Genomic DNA, 20,478 nt, shown 5'->3' with positions numbered 1-20,478 from the left:
ACGAAGTACTTCGTTACTGGAAATTATTGCATATTTAGTTGTCTAATGGTCCACTACTGTATGATCAGTCGCTAGTGGCTATCTTTGTCTACGCTGGGCAGGTAAAGTTTTATCACGTTAAAGAGCTGCATACTACCATCACACCTTATTTATGTATCCTATTGTTACAACTGAAAAAACATTTTGATCCCAAATCCAAAAACAACCGAACAAGAGCTTTAGATACATTCACGTAAAACACACAGTATGACTTTATCAGGACAAAAGATTTGTTTTTGTTCTTGAGCTGCATTCAGTACATGCTGCACAGTGCCGCCTCCAGTAAATGTGCTACATCCTGTTGACTGTGGGTGGTGTTTCCCAGCATAAGTACCAACGCCATCAAGAGGCACAGATCAGCTGGAGGAGAGCTTCAGTTGTCCCCTGACAGCTTTACAACAGCTACCATGCAACTGATACATCTGGAAGCTGTGGTCATACTTGGTGAGTCAACAGTCACTACGAAAAAAAGGGGCTTTTTACGGTAAAACCCACTCATCTTAATTTTGCTGTGTGTTGTCAGGGAATCTAACTAAAACTTCATGTCTGGAAGTCTATAATGCATGAACAGTCAACCAAAGTGTGTCTACAATCAGTGATGTTTAAACTTGCATCAGTATTTATTTAAAACATACGAATATATATCTAAATAGTGTGTAGCCTACTCACTTAAAAATCTGTTTTCAAGATAAATTGATAATTGGCACGTGCTTGTATGTCAGGGATTGTGATTCCTCAGATTTCCAGCATCAGCAATTCATCTCCACCTTCTGACTGTTTGGCTGCCGTGTACACCTGCATGTCAAATCTATGCAAGTGGAGTGAAGAGGCATTTTACGACGGTGTCTGTGAGGGTAAAAGTGACACATTTCACATTTTCCGTTTCTGCTGCGGGGTATTGGAACATTGTGTTATCATAATGTTTTCTTGTCGCATTATAAAAGTAATATAGTTTCCTCAGGAGCCTCAGGACATGAGGCTACTTAATTGAATTTCACTTCTTGGAGTATAGCTTAAATGTAATAACTGAGGCAATAGCCTGGAGCAAAGTTTGTATAAATAGATGATGACAAACTGATGACAAACACTTTTTTGTTGCTCAAACAAGACCTCGCTCGCTTTTTGCAAATCCTGTTTTTCTGCCTCCCTCTTGTTTTTGTGTTATTCAAGATGAAGGGTGCAAAATAAAAGGCTCAGAGGTCTGTAACTTGACCATCCAGACTGTACTGGACCAATTTCCCTCTTTGCACGGGTGTGTGTGTGCCTGGGAGGAGGAGCTTTGTGACTCTATACAAGCGCTGGCCACACAATGCCACCAGAAGCCAGGTGCAGTATTCTCAGTAGTCTCTGTGATAAGCATTTATTGGTGAAATTGCATTTTTGTTTACCAAAGGGGATCTGATGTACTGTTTGAACGAACACTATTGTGCTGCTGAATGAACAGCAGAGTGGCTGTTAATAGGCATTTGTTGGAGAAGAGATAATCAGGTTTCCAATTCTTCTTACAGCTGCTCAGCAGAGGAGGAGCTCAGTGATGGACTGGCAGTCAAGCAGTTTAATAGGCAATGGTAATTATTTACCAGCTGCGACAGCAGCGCTGTATTGTTTTCACCTTGTGAGTCTGTGTGTGTCATCATAGCAAAATGTGTACCTCGACACACCAACCACTGAGGCGGTTTTGAGTACATTGCCAGGTGTTTATATGTCTGTGTGTGGACAGATGTTCTCACCGCGATAGCATCACAAGATGCATTAATTAAACTTACTTAAAATACAGGTGTAGCTGTGAAGTCTCATGATGCCAAATTGGGCCAGGAGTGTAAGAAGGGGCACGAAGTTGAGTGCGGAGGGCATTGCTCCCTTGCTCGGAGTTGGACCAGACCCATCTTCAAACTAGACCTTCATTTTTATCTCAACTACTGCCTTGTAAAGTTTTGTGACTGCATCTTGCACAGTTGCGACACGGTGGCAGTGACAAAGTCTGTCCACAGACAAGACAAACACCTGGCAAAGTACTGAAAACCGCTTCTGTGGTAGTAAGTTCCCTCTACAGTAGGTGTCTCCAGGACCACATTTTGCCATGATGACACACACAGACAAGGTGAAAACAAAACTAACTTCGCTGTCCTGACAGATAAAATGATGTACTGAATTCCATCAATATAAAACGATTTCTATGGAGTGAAAATAGTTGATTTCGAAACGGTCACAAATCTGTATTACATAATCTACAACTGAAAAATATAATTTACAAATGCCTACAACAATTTATGTGTACATTTGGGTATTCACAAATACGTTTCGATCTACACAGGAATACGAAACAATGTGATAAATTTAAACTAATCAAGGGCTTTTCTGTCTATATAGAAAAGCGTCTTTCCCACTTTGAAATTGCACAAAGATATTACCGAAAGCCCAGATGTCCCATATTGCCACTCGCAATTATATACAGCAAGGCATTTATGGATTGTGTGGACCTGGAGACAGTGACAATAGTCTCAAAACTCCACGTGTAAACCATCCATGCGCACACATTTAACAATCTGTAAGTAAATACGAAAGAATGTCACAAATATTTAGAGAAATTTGTATACGCAGGCAGCTTTTACAATGCAAAAATTGTCAGATCTATGAAGTTCAAGTTAAAAATATGCACGTAAAATATTAATATTATACAAGTTGTAAAACGGTTTTAAACATGTTCAAATTGCTTAGTATTTGTGTAAATTGAGCACGCATTTGTGAATGCCCCAAATTACGCACAAATCGTTAAAAATAAATCTTATTTTTCATTTGAAGATCATTAAATACACATTTGTGACCATTTTGAGATCAATTTCGCTCCACCTGTATCTGTAATCCAAAAACTCACTCGCTACTTTTCTTTTTGCAGTACACAATAATTCGGCATCCTGCTTCGACCAAATGAAAGTTTGTGTCAGTGATGCAGTTTGCAATAGGTACCTAGCACCTGTCCTTCAGGCATGCACGGTACAGTGCGACCGTGACCGCTGTCAGCCAGTGACTCAGCAGTTCTATGGCAACATGCCGCACAATGTTGCAGAGATGCTGGTCATGTGCAAGTGTGACGCTTCAGATCACACCTGCCTGGAAATGACAACTGCTCTGCACAGCGGTACTTGTGGAGGCCAGACCTGGTTCTGCCAGGATACAGTAAACCAGTGTGTTGAGGACAGTAACTGCAGGTATGTTGCTATTCGGTCTCTCTTTAAGGTATGTCTAACAGGTATGTCTAAAATACTACAGAAGATTTAAAAAAAAGGAGTGTTGAAGTATTTTCCACTTCAGGATTATCATAACATAAGTATTATTATGGAATAAATGAGGCTGTACTTAGGCATGACACAAATGTCTGCACCAAATTTCAAAACAAATGGCAACCTTGTGGTGGTACAAGAGGAAAAGTCAGAGGATCATTACTTTATACTTTATCATCATCATCTGGGATCATCTTTTGTTAAGATAATTCAGTCTGGACCATAGATTGTATACGTAGGTCTGGACCGAAGTGATGGACTGACCGCTAGTGTGGCTAGTACAAATTTCAAATTAAGTCATGAATGGCTCAGAGCACATTACCCACAGGTGGAAAGAATACTAGAATATTGCACCCAAGTAAGAATACTTGTGTAAAAATGTACATAAGTAAAAGTAAAAAAGTAGGGAAGTTGAAATGTTCCGCAGTAAATGTCACTGTGTGACATTTTAAAGGGGAGTGGGTAGTTGCTATATGACGCTACTGTTAAATATAAAAACAGAAGATTGCATTAAATGTCAACTTATACACAAATTACATAATCAACTACACCTCTTATATCTTAAACCAACAGACAGGCACTCTGCAGTCTGTACATATTTATCTATCATCTAAAAATACAACTGCCATCACAGTCTGCTTTATAGTTTTCGTTCATTCTCAAAGCACAATAGCTCAGCCTCGCTGGTCCCAGTATAACCAGTCCAATCGGCCTCTCTGGTCCCACTTAGCTTCTGAAATTCAAAAGGTTTTGAACTGACTAAGGCTAGCATAACATCAGAGATTAACTGTCTTAAAACAACAGAAAGACCTTTCGCACCTCACTGAAGGTAAACGTTCCTCAGTGACTGCTGGAGGATACATGAGCATGTTAGCATTTAGCATGCTAGCACAGACAGCGTGACCCGACTGTACAGGTAACGATCATCTCCTTTCTTCTGTTCCATTCTCACACTGTTTATCGGGACTTTTTCAAGTGCTATGTCATGAATAGTACTCAAGTATACGTAAAATCTACTACACAAAAAACGCGTTTGTTTTAGTAAAGAGTGTAAATGTGATTCTTTACTTCCACCCTTGACGTTACCACACGCTTTGACAGTGGCTTGTCACACTAGTTATTTTACAGCAAGTCTCCAATTTGCATCTAATAACGCTGAAATGTCCACAGGCAATTTCCTTAAGAAAATGTCACCTTGACAATCTTCATAATATCACCGGTGCCTTTGAAAAGGCTCTGTTTTGCATCTCGCCATAGCCCATTTAATGTGGGATCATCATTAAAATAATGGCCTATCCCAGGATGTTGAAGGAGGATGTAAGTGCTTTATGTATTTTCCCGAAACACCCATAAAGCAAAGCAACCGCAGCTAAAACAATTTTTTTTCTGTTTCACCAGAGACCTATTGAAAACCTTCCGAGCGAAATGCTGGAGCCCTGAAGAATCCCAATGCAGCCACAGTGACCTCCAAAAGGATGAATGTATCTCCCAGATGGATCCAGCTCTCATCCGTGGTGCAGATCCTGAATGTAAAATTGCCTTCTTGGCCACTTTGGGCACACCACTGCACTATCCTTGTGTATGCGAAGGAATGCGCAATGATGATCTACTGTCATGCAACATGATTCATGATGTGCTTCATAATAGATCACACTTCAGTGAGTATTATTTGGATTACATTCCAGGCATTTAGTTACATTTAGTTTATTGGACGTTTGAAAGCATTTCATGTGTATTACAGTGACACCTTGGAAAAGCAGCAGTGGTCCCACTAAACCTCCTGAAATCAATGAATCTGAGCAAGGTCCCACATGGTCACGTGGTAAATTTACATTTAAATTTCAGCACTTTATACTAACTGTGATACTGTTAAAGTGAAATCCAATAAATCAATACAGAGTGCAGCGCAGTCCAAATACATGCAGGTTGGAATAATTTGAGACTCTAAATTGGTTGACTGTCTCATGGTGTCTCTGTGATTGTTGGTAACATATTGAATGTTGAATATATGTTTTGTATTTCAGATTATCTGGTGTATGCTTTTGCCACAGTGCTACTTGTTGGAGTCCTTATAATAATAATGCCTCTGGCTGTTGCCAGTAAAATATGGTAAGTGAGTACATCAACATTAAAAAAAATGTCCCTCTGATGTCTAATGATTATACAACAAATTCATTTTTACTTTCATTTGTTTTTATTTGTCTTGTAGGATGTTGACAAGAAAAGGCAAAACTAAATTTCACCATCCGCAGAAAAGTGACTGTGTTCTCTGATGCTCGTTCATCTGTTAGATAATACAGAAATGATTATACGCAGATACTTCATCATGGTAGCATTGTGAGAAATGACATTTGGTAACAGATGACAATGTTGAAATGAGCTCTAATCAGTGTGAATTCAGATGAAAGTAAATCTATTGAAGAGGGTTGATAAAAACCTATATTGTAACAGTTATAAATGTTGCACATTCAATGTCATCAGTACTGTTTGTTCTTCTTGTATTGGTGCTCTATAGGCTTCATAATAAACTCCACTCTCAACAGTTGTAGTTTGTTCAAAGCGCTGTATCATTTCTGAGGTGACATGCTGTGTTTTGATGCACGGTCCAAAAAAGGAAAGCCCACACTTTTGATCAGATTTTAAAACTTTATTAATAATCCCCAATGGGGAAACTCATTTGCCACCGAGTCGACTCATATCGACAACAAACAATATAGACATTGCAATCACGGCACACAACAAATACAGATCTAAAAACTAAATCTAAAAGTTGTTTTAAAAGTGTTCACTATTTTCTACAGTGACCTCATGTGAGTAAGGTCAATCACTGAGCCGGCCTTTCTGATCATCTTATTGATGGTGTTTTAATCATCTGCTGGCCCTTAGTTATCACAGGGGAGACCCCCTCCTTCTGCCTTCTAAATAACTCTTTAATCTTTCCAACATTTCATTTAAAAATTAAAACCAGACGACAAATGATTCTACTTCCAATTTGTCGGCTGGTGTAATGCACCTTTAACAGGCTGTTTTTTAGAAAGCTCACCGAGATCCAAATTAAATCTTTTGTCAGTAATGGAATTGTATTCAAGTAATTAAAAAAACCATATAACTTAATAACTTAAGTTGAAGTTTGAAAGAATATCAATCAATAGAGAGTGGAAAAAAAAGCTGTATGGATAATAAAACCTGGTTAGCTTTCTCCAGGTCAGAGTTAGGAAACAATGCAGAACAGTTTGAAATAAACTACTTGTTTCTGTCAAAGAAAGATTTGTTTGAAAGAACAGAAAGCAGGGAGGTTTAATGCTTTGGACTGAACAACATACCTTTGGGGTTTTTTTTTTCATTCTTCTGGAGAAACGTTTTCATCATCCAGGCTCTTGGAAATAATGATATGGTCTGTTAGTTAACTGTATAGACTCCAGAGGTACGTAGTGAATCTGGGTGTCATCAGCTTAACGTTTAGCAGTCCTCTGTACCTGTGCTGCCTTTCTTGTCAAAAACATTTTACGTAACACTTGACAGTCAGTTGCACATTAAATATGTTTTGCACAACTAGCCAAATAAATGAAAGAAGGGACAAGATCAGAGGGAGGCACTAATTAAATCATAGTAATAAACAGCGTCAGACATTATATCATCATTTATGACAATTAAGATATAGTTTTCATTTGTATGCTAATAAGATACACATTTAGGAGAAGAGAAGGGAAGCTGGACAGGATTCACTGCTATGGACTGTTTGGATTCAAAGTTGCGTCTGACCAACATGTCTAGACTGTGAGAGGAAGCTGCACCAGAGGAAACTCACGCAAATATGGGAGAGATTGTCACTATAACACACAACCACATGCTGCTGCTGCACACAGAAAGACCCCCGCTGGTTGGAGGCCAGCACATTCCTGCTGTGCAGCAGCAGTGCTGAACGCTGCGTCAACCATGAAGATGTAGATGTACTGTATATACAGGAGAGGAAGGACGGATGGACATTTTTCTCTTTTAGGTTTTTCCTTTTTCTGCTCTTCGTCAAACCCTTTTTCTTTTACATTATTGTCTTCCAGACAGCCTCCTCAAGCTTTTTGGTGTCCTTCTGGTCAATGAACTATTTTCTTTGTAGCCTCTTATTTCGTGCTCATCTTTTCCACCATCTCTCTCAGGGCTTCTTGTCTCTCTCAAAGTCAACCCTGGGCTTTGTGTGTCCTCTCACACTAAAGTTTCCTGCTGAGACCTTTGCTGGATTGCCTCGCAGTTTCATCCCACAGGATGATGTTCTACAAGGTTGGGTTATTGTTTGCAGTGTTACCAATAAAACATTTTTTTTCCTAAGTGCCTGCACGTCTGTGAGTGGCATGCACTCCCACCATGACCCTGCATTACTTGGCATTGTATGCTGACTGCTGCTGGCAGCACGAGGGCAGTAAGTGAATTCACTTTTGTCTCTTGGCCTTTGGCTGGAAGGCAGAAATATACAGGTAGTGCTGCTTTAAATGCTGCTTCAAGTTTAGCACAAATTCAGCTTTATGAACATTGGAAAGTTACACATTTGTACAACTGAAGTGCAAAGGTACCAATTGTACCTGCAGTAATTTGTTAGATAAGTGCAAGGACTTTTAAACAACTTGTCAGCAGAAAGGAAACACATGTTTTATAATAATAATAATTATCATTATGCAAAGTTCAGTTCTGTCCCACATCAATTCATTAGTCAAATATTTTGAAAACTCGTGGTGCACCAAGAGTCCCACCAGCTTTCACTCTGACATTTTAAATGGACTAAATAATTGCCGTGATAAGGTGCCTGAAATTAACAACAAAGCTAGATACTGTAGAAAACAAGGGATGAACTGGATCCTGATGGCCTGGACAGAGACATCCACAATGGCTATTTTTTCTTTATTTGGATCATCTTCATCCTCCGGCATATGGGTACATGAAAAGACAATTACCTGATAATGACAATATATACACCATATATTTACAATCATGCATAAGATAAAATCTCATTAATCTTTTAGTGTCACATTCCATTTCAATGTTCATATTTGATCATGTTTTACAGCACAGTAGGACATAAACAGACAGGAGGAAACCACATTTGGCACTCACACAGAGGATCCTCTTAGAGAGTATCTTATGTCATGGTAAAAGCTTTTTAGTGGCAGAAAACGATCACGAGGCACCTTTTAAATGATCTTTGGCAAACCTGAGGGCAAACACTGTTCGGAGACGGCTTTATAATTGTTATCTTTGTGGTAGTTTGAGAGGTGTCTTGTTTGTGGTTGCTATTCATACGTGACCTGACCTCGGTAGGAAAAGCTGAAAAGGTCTTTCAGAGTAAAGTGCATAAAGAGATGTTGATATTTCAAAAGCAGGAAGGAAATTTTTCTTTTTGCTGTTTGTGTTCTGTTTATTAACATCTGCATTGGCAATAAATTGAGTTCAGCAAGTTGTCAAAAGAGACTAAATTCTTATTCTGTGACTTTACTTTATAAGGCCACTGAGTTACGCAAAGTCATGAAAGTGACTAACTTTTACTGGGTTTATTTGTGTGAGTCAAATAAATATGAGAACGTTTTAAAAGAGAAGTAAACAATCAAGCTTTTAAAAAGGCTAGAATGTATTATCTAGACATTCATCACAAATCAACAGCCTCCTTGATAGTCAGCTTTTGTAATATCCAATCATACAGAGCAAAATAAGCCAACCAAAATATCACATGTCTCATTCGATCATAATGGATCATAATGGAGTCATTTAGCCTTCAAGTAATAAACTCAAAATGTGGAAATGAACTGAAAGGTAGGGAACTAATTTGATTTGAACACAAAACACAATGTTGTTCGGATCATTCTTGAGATTATTTGGATGAGACGCATCTGACAGTTCAATACGAGGAACAATGTACTTCAACTACTAAAGCATAGGCAACATCTGAAGGCAGCAACAACAAGGGAAGCACTTTAAAGGGAGTCAAATATCTAAATATAATCCTTTAAAGAAACACATCACAGTGTTCTGCCTCTGGCCTGGGCAACCCTGGAGTTTGTCCCGCGACGTAAAGCATTGCAGATGAAGTCTCCAGCCTCTAAAACTTTGGTAAGGTTCACACCCTACGAAGAAAAACATTGCAGCATTAGTTAAATTCAAATGAATTTAAATGAATGTGTGCAACAGGTGATAGAAAGCTAAAAGTGTAGTGAAAATACCCCACCAGCAGGGGTAAGGATTGTTATACAAATTATCCCTCAGACGGGGCATGCAACACTGTGGGCTTGTGCAAGTTGTGTGAAACCACTGATATTATAAAATAAACATTTACAGGGCAGTATGTTTGCAGAGCGATCTGTTTATGTAAATAGGCCCTGAAAGATTGTTGAGTTAGGTTGATCTGTTGGGATTATAGAGACATGAAATACAAAGTACACTGTGAAGACATACTTACAGTCTCAATGCCCATGCCGTGGAGCATGTAGAGCACATCCTCTGTTGAAACATTGCCAGATGAACCCTGAGCGTATGGGCAACCTCCCAGGCCAGCTACTGCCGAATCCACCACAGAGACCCCCATCTGCACAGGACACACAACAGAGACATTCAGCCCCTCCACACAGGCTTTCACCTCAGGTAAAATTTAGGAACAAAGATCCTTGTTCTGTTGGATTGTTCTGCCCGCTGCAGCGTGCCTTGCCAGGGCTGCGGTCGTGTTTTACAGCTGTTCAGGAGAACTGTGGGCTTATGTCCTGAAGATGAGTGGGCACAGAATGTCTCGCAGTATGGCTTAGTCATCCTCTTTGTCAGCATAAACCACTAGCACCACATAATTACCGCCCTGTTCGAACAGAATATTTCATGTGTTTCTGATTCTCCGGGTTGCTCTTGTTTTTACAGCACTACTCTGCCCTCAACCATGCGGATTCACTTTCTTGACACATTGAGAAGACATTTTTTACCCGGCTGGACGGTGTCCTCTTACACCGTGCCAACAGTACAGCAATTGTAGCATTACAAATAATATACAACAGCATGCAAATAATCATAAAAGTCATAAATAATTTCACTGATGACCTCGGTTACAAATGTATCTGTGCTCTGGTCGTGGGGCCTGCAAGAGATTCATTTTAAGGTTGTTTACATTTATCTCATTGGCTGCTTACAATCAACATAACCTTTTCTTTGTTTCACTGCCAACAATAGTGTCTTCCATCAGAAAATGAATGATATGTTTTCAAATGTTTTTCTGATTAAATACTTTTGTTGGACGCCTTTGTTTACTGCTTTTGTTTTGATGTTAATGCTACAAATAGAGTTGATTCATGTAGATATATTTTACAATTTCTCTGAATGCACATATTACATAAAGAGACCAAACTGCAGTTCTTGCCATTCGAGTGTCTAACCTAACCACCTTTCTTGGTTTTCACACTAAAAAAATGATGAAGCCAGACCTTCAGTTTTTTTTAATCATTACGGACTGAGGTCTCGGGATGTTTTCCACATGTCCCCGGGATCGTCATGAGAATATTAAAGATGTTTTCCAGCTTCCGTGGCAAAGCCAGATGTCAGAGGATCCCGCAGTGAGACAAAATTAACACGCTGATCCCCTCAGTGGCATTGGGTCATGATGGACTTTCACCCCATGGAGCAGAACCAAGCGAGCTAAATTAAAAGAATCTATATTGCCTTTTTTTTTAACAATGCTGCTAATTGGTTGCTTTTTCTCCAGACAAGAACCTACTTCTTTCAGGGGCCGTCTGAGCCAGCCGTAATTGCTGTTTGTGTTGGCAGGGGAAGAGGAGGAGGAGGTGGTGGGGTGGAAGGAGGAGGAGATCTACTCCGGTGTGTGCAGTGCACGAGATTTCCAGACCTTGGGTAAGACCAGAGCAGGATATTGTACAAGGCAGATTTTTTTTTTTTTTGTAGTATAAACACAGAGTTGTTATCTACCATGCCAATCCTCTCGCTTTCAGCTGCTAACCGTGTAAGGCCAGGGGTCCTCAGCATACTGTTTCAGAGAGGAACAAAACGGACCTTTCAGCAGCGTGCCCTGGTCCTCTGGACACTAATCGCGCAGGAATTGGTGGTCAGCCGCTCGAGCTTGCCAATGCTCAGTTCGGTTCACACTGCCCAGAAACCAGATGTGCACTCAGTGTTAAAAAGCCATATTCAGTGAGCTGCGGCCATATAAAAACAATACATTCCTGGGTAAAGACACAGTGCATTTTCTAACTCGCATGATTTGGGATAAGCTTGTTGACATTGTACACTCCGAGTGGACGAGGCTGAAGATGGACAAGCTCCCATTTTTGGTTTTATAACTGCGTCAGAGAGAGAGAGAGAAAGAGAGAGCGTGCATTCACTGAAAGATATGAAGCGGTGATGCTTTACCCACTGCACCATAAACTGAGGAGCTGAAAGAAACTGTCACAGGTCCAGTGCTGACACATATATCACGTATTTCCAGGAACGCATAAATAAGCTTGCCCCTGGATATTACAGGGCAGCTATGAGAAATATAATACAAACATACATAGAATAAATAAATGACATTTTTAACTATGTAATCACATCATTCACCTCCCATATAAAACGTTTCATGGATTACCTGGCTCCATGAAAGCAGAACAACCAATAACATCGACTATCAGTCGTAATATAGAAAAGCAAAAGGTAAAGAACATTATCAAATCAAAACCTATTTAACACAAAAAAGGAAATTCATTTGGTTGGAGCTGCCAATCGAAAAGAGACAATAAAAATAATACAAAACTACAAATTGGCATCGACACAGACTATGTCGAATCCACCTGTTGCACCCGTTCTCATTGAGCAAGTGTTGTCGTAAAAAAATCACTATAATAATAAAAATGTATACAAATATACAAATATAATATATAAATGAAGTGTAGCTTAATTATTCCCTTTACTGTAAAACAATAATAGTCTGCACTTGTATTGTATTCTTTTTTGCTTTCCTAGTTTATTCTGTAAATAAAAGGTATTATTTTTCTCAATATGTTCTTTTTAATTCATAGAATTTGATTGCTTGTTTAAACTACTCACATTTGAGTGTGTATAATAACTTAAAATTGGATTTTATTATGTGGGTTTTCCCTCCAAAAACATCACTACTGACAGGGGACAATGGGGATCATAATGATGGTCATAATATGATGTTATACAGTAAATGTCAATGATAACATCATCATATCCACATCTGCCAATGATAAATCAAGGAAATACAACATAAAGTTAAACTGTTCTACTTCCAGTAGATCTTTGACTGTTAGTAAAACACAGTCATAGACCTTGCACAGTCCATCATGGTTGAACGGTGCCTCACGGACAGAGATAAAAGAGAACGCTGAGGATGAATGTTATTGCTTGCAGACAGCTCAAGTGTGAGCACAAACAGGTTATACTGTATTCCCCAGCTGCAGCGGTACACAATACACCAAAATTGCGGGTGGGAATAAATAATTTTCTTGCCAAGCCTGTGAAATCTAAGTACATACGTTGTCATTGTGTGACCTGCCAGGAGTAGGTTTGTAACAAAGCCCCCCCCCCCCCCCCCCCCCCCCCACGGACCTCCTGAGAAAAAAAGAGAAAAGGTACAAAGACTGAGGAATGTCTTTATCAAGAACAAAAGAGGTGACTCAGGGCTGACAGCACTGGGGGAATTCATTTCTCTCCCAGTTGGTGGTGTGGACGTCTGGCACACTAATGAAAAGCTATATGATAAAATCTTATTTATGGGTGAGCAAACGGTAAGCAAAATATCCCCGGCTGCTAATATTTTCTGTGGCCACGGGGCAGCTGTGATGATTCATTCCTAATATGATCCACAGAGGGATTTAACTCAGTGCTTTTTCACTCCGCCATCCAAAATCAAGGCTAATTTTATGAATATTTCCTACCTCACACACGGCCATTGTTGATAGCAAGGTTGATAAAAAGAGAAAAGCATAAATATTAGAGTGAATCAAACCATTAGTACTTCCAAAATACTGTGTTACGGTGTTTAGTGTCCTGACAGAGATGATTATGAATCATGTTTTGTACTGAGAAATGTTTTGGCTCAGGAAATATTTGTATTCAGTATTATTATATGTATAGTATATATTTCGTAGACAGGAACCTTTCTGTAATGGGATTGTAATGCGTTAATTTAATGTTCCCAGGTCTTAAAAATAGGTCTTTGTTATAATGACATCACCACAGTAATTATTACGCAATTTACGAACACTAAAAGGCACAGAGCATAATTATCGTCTGCAACATCAGCTATCTAAAAGTGCTATCACTGTTTCTGGAGTTGGGTCTGCAGCTGCAGCACCATTCATCACGTGCTCAGCAGCGAGCGAATGGAAGGATCATTTTCCACTGGCCTTTAAGCACAGCATTGTCAGAGGGTTCAACAGCCAAGCGACAGATGAGTTAGGAGCCCCCCAAGGGCCCTTCTATCCACCTAGCTTCTCAGTTGCTTTGTCCAACAGACACTGAATAGGTGAGCCTTTGTGCTGACCCCCTCACATCTGTTGACCCACCCAGCCCCCAATGAGCTTCCTCCTCTGCAGTGACAATGTGCTCCAGAGAACTGATACAGCCATATCTGCGTTACCTCTGTTTTATGTCCGTTTTACACTCGCTACGGGCAAATCGCTGAAAAACACCCCGACGAGAGCTCTTCCACAGGGATTTACAAGCTAATTACATTTTTGTGAGCTGCGTATAGAAACAGAGTTTATTACTGTAATAGTCCACAACGTTTTGTTTTTTTCTTCTTCACTACGACACATGTGCACTGTGACAGAAGGGCCCATTGGAAATATCTTATGGTCATTAAGATTCTGGGATATTTTTTTTCAGCGGGCAGTTTGTGAATCATCTTGCTTTGTGCGGAGGCTCAGATCATGTTTCTTAATGCCCCTCTTCCTTGTTGACTGATGGTTCCTGCGTTTCTGTGTGTCCCATTGTAACCTATTTGTTTTGTGCCTTCTTGATACTCCCCAAAAACAGAGGAAACATTCATAATGTTGTAAACTGACATTTTGTCATTAAAGCTCGGGGCAGATTCTGGTTTACAGTCAGCTTCATAAACATTCCGACAGTGATACGTTGTTTTACACCTCACACTCAAAGTGTCAGTGTTTAGTTAAGAAGAGAATGTTAGCAGCATTTTTGAGATTTATATTAGATGAACACTTGTATGTGTAATCTCTAAATGACTTGAATTTCATATGATTTCAAACCAACTTAAATAGACAGAATAAATGGCCATCAGTCTAATTGAACATTTTGATGATAACTTAATTTTGCCTGATTCCAGTGGAAAATAAGCTTTACTTATCCTTTGCTCTTTGCTCTAAAGAATGACGAAAATTAAGACAAGATGCTGTCTTTGAATGTACTGTAACGTCTGGCCCAAAGATTGTCTAAAGAGATGGATTGGGAGTTACTTTAAGGAAGTTGAAAGACATCCTGGAACACGAATCACCACCTCTACTTTGCTTGCACATCTGGTTGTTCCTCTTCATGTCATCATGAGTAAGAACATTGATTTATGTAAAGGCTGGGCGTTTATCCATAATCGGCTTGTGGTTCGCCACAATAGTGGTCATAATCATCACGAGGAGAAAGATGTGCATGTGAAGGAGAAGATACCCAGAGAGTCCCTGCCAAGCCACTGCAGAAAGTAAAGCTGTCAAAGAACTCAACATGAGAGGATGCGTGGATCAAGAGGATGATGCATTACTGCCTTTTGCTTGTACAGAGAAGAACTCTTCTAACCGTGCCAGGGTTTGTAAGCCCTCTACAAGAGACGAGTATTTTTCACATCAGGATGTCTTTTCATACTTTTCATCTCATAAAAGAGGTGTGATTCACGCATTTCTTTAGAGAGACCTGGAATTGTTTTCCTCCTTTTTTAGAGATACAACATTACGTCACAAAATTTGCAGAGATGTAAGGTCTCTCCTTCACTCTGATTTTCGAAGACGTCTGTTTGATGTCTGCCAGGTTTTGAGAATTTTCAAACTCCTTCCTCTGCGTTTCCCAGAATTCACAGGTCCCTCCACCCAACTTTCAGAGCAGTCTTGGAGCCGTTCCCCTTTATTTAAGAACTTCCAGAAATGCCAGGTGCCTTGAGAGATTAGTAAGGAAGCACAGTCTTGCCAGAGAGAGCAGCACCTTGTAAACCTTTACTGCAAATTAATTTAGAAAGATGGATGGACGGCTATTAATCTGGGTTTAGGGTTGAGCTCCTATTTGTGTGTGTGTATTTTTAAAATTCCCTTTTGCCTTTATTGTTGACGTTCATGTCTTTGTGTCTAAGGGTCGTCTTGTAAATGAGATCACTCTCAGTGTGTGTCCTTGAGGGACATTTTCGGATGCATTCATCTTAGTCTTTACAATCATCCTTTACATAATAACACCTCTTAAATGACTATGAAGGTATAGTCAAAGCTTAATAAGTTAATGTATTTTTTGTCAAAATAATTATAATACTAATAATGATCGTGACATTATGAATCATTGTGGTCAAAAGAAGTAGTAGTCGTTTTGAGATTACTCTTCACACTATACATTTTGAGTTCTTACCTGAAGTGCAGTCAGGATGTTGGGCAGTGCTTGCCCATAAGTGTCATGGCAGTGAACTGCTAGAGCGTTGGTCGGCACCTCGTTCATCACACTCTGCAGCATCTTAAACATGGAACCTGGTGTACCAACACCGATGGTATCCCCCAAGGAAATCTCGTAGCAGCCCATTTCATACAACCTCTTTGCCACCTGAAGAATAGTGAACATGTGGTAAAATGCCTTCATTCACAGGAAGTCATACAGGAAAAAAACTAACCTTAACCAATGTAATCTTCCAGTACATACGTCTAGAAAACCTGAATTTTTTGTAAATGTGATAACGTTTCATTAACATTTTCTCTACTGAATGCTTCAAGATTAATATATAATAAGAACGTAAAACATTTATCTCACCTGAGAGACTTTGGAAGGTTCAATGTGTCCCTCGAGGGGGCATCCAAGGGCACAAGAAACATATCTGAAAGAGGATGTTTGTGAGCATTTTAAATGTGTTTACATCATATTTGATAACATTTGAAGAACTATAAAAAACGTAAGAACTGTTGTGGATCTAACAACAATTCACAGCAACATCAAGCTGCTGATTATTCTGGCATTGTGGTTTCTGTATCCCTGATAGGATAAGACGATTGCTGTTGATTCTGATGTGTTTTGCTATTTTGTCTGTTCATCTTTTTTTGTCACAAAGATTTACATGAAACGTGGTTATCAGATCAGAGATTTGATTTTGGTGGTGATTTAATGGCATTTAAACAGTATTCGGCACTTGGAAAGGAACATTGTTTGCACTAAACCACTGATGTTTTCATGTTTTTGGACAAAGAGGTTCATATAATCAAAGATAACGTGATTTACAATTGAACTATATTCAGTAACCTTCCCTGTTTGGTTTGTTTTAATGTCCATCTTGACTTGTAGTTCATTAACGCATAGATATAACCCGGGGAACATCTGGGAGTCTGCTGTAAAGCTCTCATTAGTGACTTGTGTGTTTTCTCCTTCATATCGAAACTGAAGTTCTTTCAACTGTGTTGAAAACAAACATTAGATATGTGTTTTTTCACTCATTAAGTGCCAATTGATATTCAGAATACTAACCCACGGACTGGAATTTGTCGCTCCTTGGCAGCTTTAATGACTTCCTCAAACCTCAGCATGCTTTCATCAATAGAGCAGTTAATATTTTTTTTACTGAAGGTTTCAGACGCCGACCCAAACACCGCCACTTCAGTAGCACCAGCTGCAACCTTGAAACAGGAGAGAAAAATGAACTTGTAAAGCTGTTTCGATCTCTGTTTTAAATGCAGGAATTATCTGGAAGAAAACGAATGTAATGCCGACAGTTAACTCAAATTGACAAGCGTGTGGGTACATAGCTGGTTTATAGCAGAGATCATCACACGGAATAGAAAATGAATGCTTACAGCATCCTGAAAGCCTTGCATGTTAGGTGTCAAAACAGGGTACCGGACATGAGGTTCTCTCTGGATCCCTCTGAGTACATCAGTGTGGTCTGCCATCTAAATCAAGGGGGGGAACGTATGATGTAGAAAAATAAACCTTTAACGTCATCCGAGAATACATCATCCTGCACACGTGTTTTCGCAAGGTTGTGCAGCAGACACTCCATAATGGACAGAATTACCTTTTCATTTCACATATCTCAGTAGGAAAAATGGGTTCAAAATGGTTAACGTTTGCTCTTTTTCAGGAAGTAAATAGTGGTACAATTTACAACAGGGAATGAGAGGGTGACTATATGAAGGGTATCTTAAAATACTCTTTCCCAAAGCATCTGTGGGTCCAACAAGGATGCTAGAGGAGCAGAGTTTCCTCGGTAGTTATGCAGACAAGAAAGAGAGCCTAATAAATCACTCAGCACTCTTTTGCTGTGCACAAAGAAGAGTTATTACCTGCGGTACCCACTTTGAAGAGACAAAGCTGGTGGCCTCGATCACAGACAGGCCTGTTCCTGAAAGCATGTCTATCAGCTGGATTTTCACCCCTGTCGGAACAATTTCCTGGGGAACAATGAAGCTGAAATTGCTCTTTCTGGATTTGATTCCACTCAAGATGGGAGGTACAACAAGCAGATTTTCTTTCTCTCAGTGTTTTGCTACGCTGCTTGCCAATCACATTGCTATCTATGTTCATATGCAGAGTATTGCGCTTGCTGAATACTTTGAGATTTCTCAAAATATACAGTATTTGTTATAACACATTGTGGGCAATAACAGTATCCCTGCATCCACTGCAATCTGTAAAACTGCACGTGTGCAATAAGTAAATGATAAAGCAGTGACACGCTAAGCAAAGTATACTAAGTCAGAAGTCGTGTCATCTTTCCTATTCAATTTAAAAAGAAAATGTGAAACATATGCTCCTGGCAATTATGGCACACAGCCCATATGTTATTGTTTTATGTATGGAAAATGGGGGTTTCCCGGGGTAATCATGCATAGTAATACCATATTTATGAATGACAGTGTACAGTATAATTTACCTTTTCATTTTGAAGTCCATCTCTCGGTCCAACTTCAACTATTTTAACAAACTCTGGATACACATGTCCAGTAACAGTCTGGAACAATATTAAAGAGAAACAGAGCAGAGAATAAGGAGAAGTGTACACTGAACACTGGCAAGGGATGCTCCACGACATGTTTATAACTGTCTACCTCAAAGCCAGATGAAACCCGAGAACCAAAACACAAGCCTGTCATGACATTAGGGTGCAAACTCAGGGTCTCATCGAGGGAAGACTGGGACAGAAGGTGAGGGTAACTCCATACAAACCACAAGGGATATATTCTGAGGATCAGGGTATTTTTGTAATTCTAGAGAAAAATCCTTATTGAGTTCAAACATTGGTCCCTAACAGAGATTTAAGATTATATACATGTATGTGGCTTGAGTACGCTTCTTTAACTGAGTGTAAATAAAAGAACACCAAGCTTATCCGATCGATTTGTGTCCACTAGGGACAAGAGAATCAAAACAAGCTAACAGATATGCAGCTAGCTAACAAGGTAGCTGCATATCTGTTAGTGCACGTTACTTCATTAGATGGCTGTGTTGAGGGACTTGTATGTTACTTGAGTAGTTTTATTTCACTTAATGATACTTTATACTTCTTTTGTACTTTTTAATCCACAATATTTATTTATGATATATGAATTTGTTGTCATAGATTATGACTACCTTGTATATACATTGGCATAGTTTAAATTAACTTAAAGAAAGACTGCTTACTGCTGCATCATAATACTGCACATTTGTCTATGATACTTAGCATTACATGCTTTCAACACATGGCTTTTACTTGTAATGTAGTATTTGTATACTTGTAGTTTTTGAGGGTAGCAATTGAAAACAAAAAGAGATAAAGAGTAAATATTTATCTATTAATTAATACAAGCTTAGTAAGTGATCAGTTGTATTTGAATGTAAAGAACCACTATGGGCAGCCTGTTCTTCCACTTGCAATAAACAAAAGGCTATTCTTCTTGTTAAATTATATTATCAAACAATCCTGTTGGCAGCCTAATAGAGTTACACATCAAAACTGAAGCATCTAGCCTGCATCCTTTGTCACGTATCGTACATTTAGAAAGATAAATACAATCTACCTATCTTATTTAGAGCAATGCATCCTTAAAAATGCAGTAATATGTAAAAGCAGAGCAAAATGTCCATTGAAGAGGACATTACATAAGCAGCATGCACTGCAGCACTATCTGTGGCTGGCTGCTGCTGCATCCTCTCTGTCATGATAGAGTCATGTGGCAGAGTATGTGCAGCAGATTAGGAACAAGAAAAACAACGCCCACCTTCTCCGCCAGCAGCCAGCGTGTCAGCCATGGGTAGTCCTGGATGAGTTGCTCATAGCTCAGGCAGTGCTTCACTGTAGTGGGTACGTTGCCCATCCGAATGGCTGCTGTTCAGCCTGCTGCACCTCCGTGTCCTCCAAGACCCGCACAGACTGCTGCAACTAATACAGCAAATTGAAGCGTCAATATGCTAATGCAGAGGCCTACCGATGACGGAGGGCCCGGCTGCATGAGGAGAGGGAATTAGAGGACGGCTGCAGACCGTGATTCAGCAGTCGCCATGGCAGCCACATCCCACATCCCCCATCCTACCGTACTGCGGGGGGGGGGGGATGGAGACTGAGAGAGAGGAAATGGTGTGAAGCAAAGTGACAAATGGAGCGATACGGGAGATTAATGCTGCACTTTAGACTGGGAATTTTTGAGGAATCTTTGAGGAACGATATAATATGTGCATCCATGAAGGGATATGCAGGTGCAGGGCAGAGAAAAAAAGATACTGTAAGGAAAGAAGAGTTTGTTCAGCCGCAGTTCGCCTCCAAGTGATGTATAAACAGGATCAGAACAGAGTGCTTTATTCCCTGCCGAAGCATTTTAACCAGTTTTTACTAAAAAGTCTTACAGTTGATGTTTTATATCTTGGTTCAACAAGATTAGATACACAGTCAACTCCCTGCACTAGTGAGAATGGAAGGCGTCAGAGAAACAGGCTGCTTTGATTGATCTCTGGTGAC

At 39.7% G+C, this 20,478-nt stretch overlaps 2 protein-coding genes across 3 annotated transcripts; one reads left to right on the top strand and one right to left on the bottom strand.

Moving 5' to 3' along the window:
* Positions 1-446: 446 nt before the first annotated feature.
* On the top strand, positions 447-5,593 carry gfral (GDNF family receptor alpha like). Its single transcript, XM_076076827.1, has 9 exons — positions 447-483; positions 762-893; positions 1,210-1,365; positions 1,548-1,607; positions 2,936-3,248; positions 4,719-4,978; positions 5,062-5,142; positions 5,345-5,429; positions 5,530-5,593. The coding sequence occupies exons 1-9, from the start codon at positions 447-449 to the stop codon at positions 5,591-5,593; spliced, it is 1,188 nt and encodes a 395-aa protein (XP_075932942.1).
* Positions 5,594-9,322: 3,729 nt separating this feature from the next.
* Positions 9,323-19,840, bottom strand: hmgcll1 (3-hydroxymethyl-3-methylglutaryl-CoA lyase like 1). 2 transcript variants are annotated; one of them, XM_076077191.1, is made up of 9 exons: positions 19,739-19,840; positions 18,418-18,495; positions 17,828-17,935; positions 17,339-17,434; positions 17,013-17,161; positions 16,308-16,371; positions 15,915-16,103; positions 9,760-9,885; positions 9,323-9,427 (listed from the first exon to the last, which is right to left on the bottom strand). In XM_076077191.1, exons 1-9 carry the CDS (start codon positions 19,838-19,840, stop codon positions 9,323-9,325), a joined length of 1,017 nt encoding a protein of 338 aa, XP_075933306.1. The 2 variants fall into 2 exon arrangements, with proteins under 2 accessions (XP_075933306.1, XP_075933307.1); XM_076077192.1 differs by having other exon boundaries at positions 19,745-19,840.
* Between the last annotated feature and the right edge of the window lie 638 nt (positions 19,841-20,478).

Source organism: Anarhichas minor, unplaced genomic scaffold, assembly GCF_050575085.1.
Source record: "Anarhichas minor isolate MPS153535 unplaced genomic scaffold, ASM5057508v1 ptg000058l, whole genome shotgun sequence".
In the NCBI taxonomy this organism is placed as follows: domain Eukaryota; kingdom Metazoa; phylum Chordata; class Actinopteri; order Perciformes; family Anarhichadidae; genus Anarhichas; species Anarhichas minor.
Note: the sequence above shows the minus strand (reverse complement) of the source record. Positions and strands in the feature narration are given on the sequence as shown.

Coding starts and splice junctions, on each gene's coding strand:
- hmgcll1 (XM_076077191.1), bottom strand. CDS start 19,840: ATGGGCAACGTACCCACTACAGTGAAGCACTGCCTGAGCTATGAGCAA. Junction 17,936..18,417: donor ATGGACTTCAAAATGAAAAG/GTAAATTATACT, acceptor ATTGTTCCCCAG/GAAATTGTTCCGACAGGGGT. Junction 16,104..16,307: donor AACCTTCCAAAGTCTCTCAG/GTGAGATAAATG, acceptor ACTATTCTTCAG/GTGGCAAAGAGGTTGTATGA.
- gfral (XM_076076827.1), top strand. CDS start 447: ATGCAACTGATACATCTGGAAGCTGTGGTCATACTTG. Junction 5,143..5,344: donor AGGTCCCACATGGTCACGTG/GTAAATTTACAT, acceptor TTTGTATTTCAG/ATTATCTGGTGTATGCTTTT. Junction 5,430..5,529: donor GCTGTTGCCAGTAAAATATG/GTAAGTGAGTAC, acceptor TTTGTCTTGTAG/GATGTTGACAAGAAAAGGCA.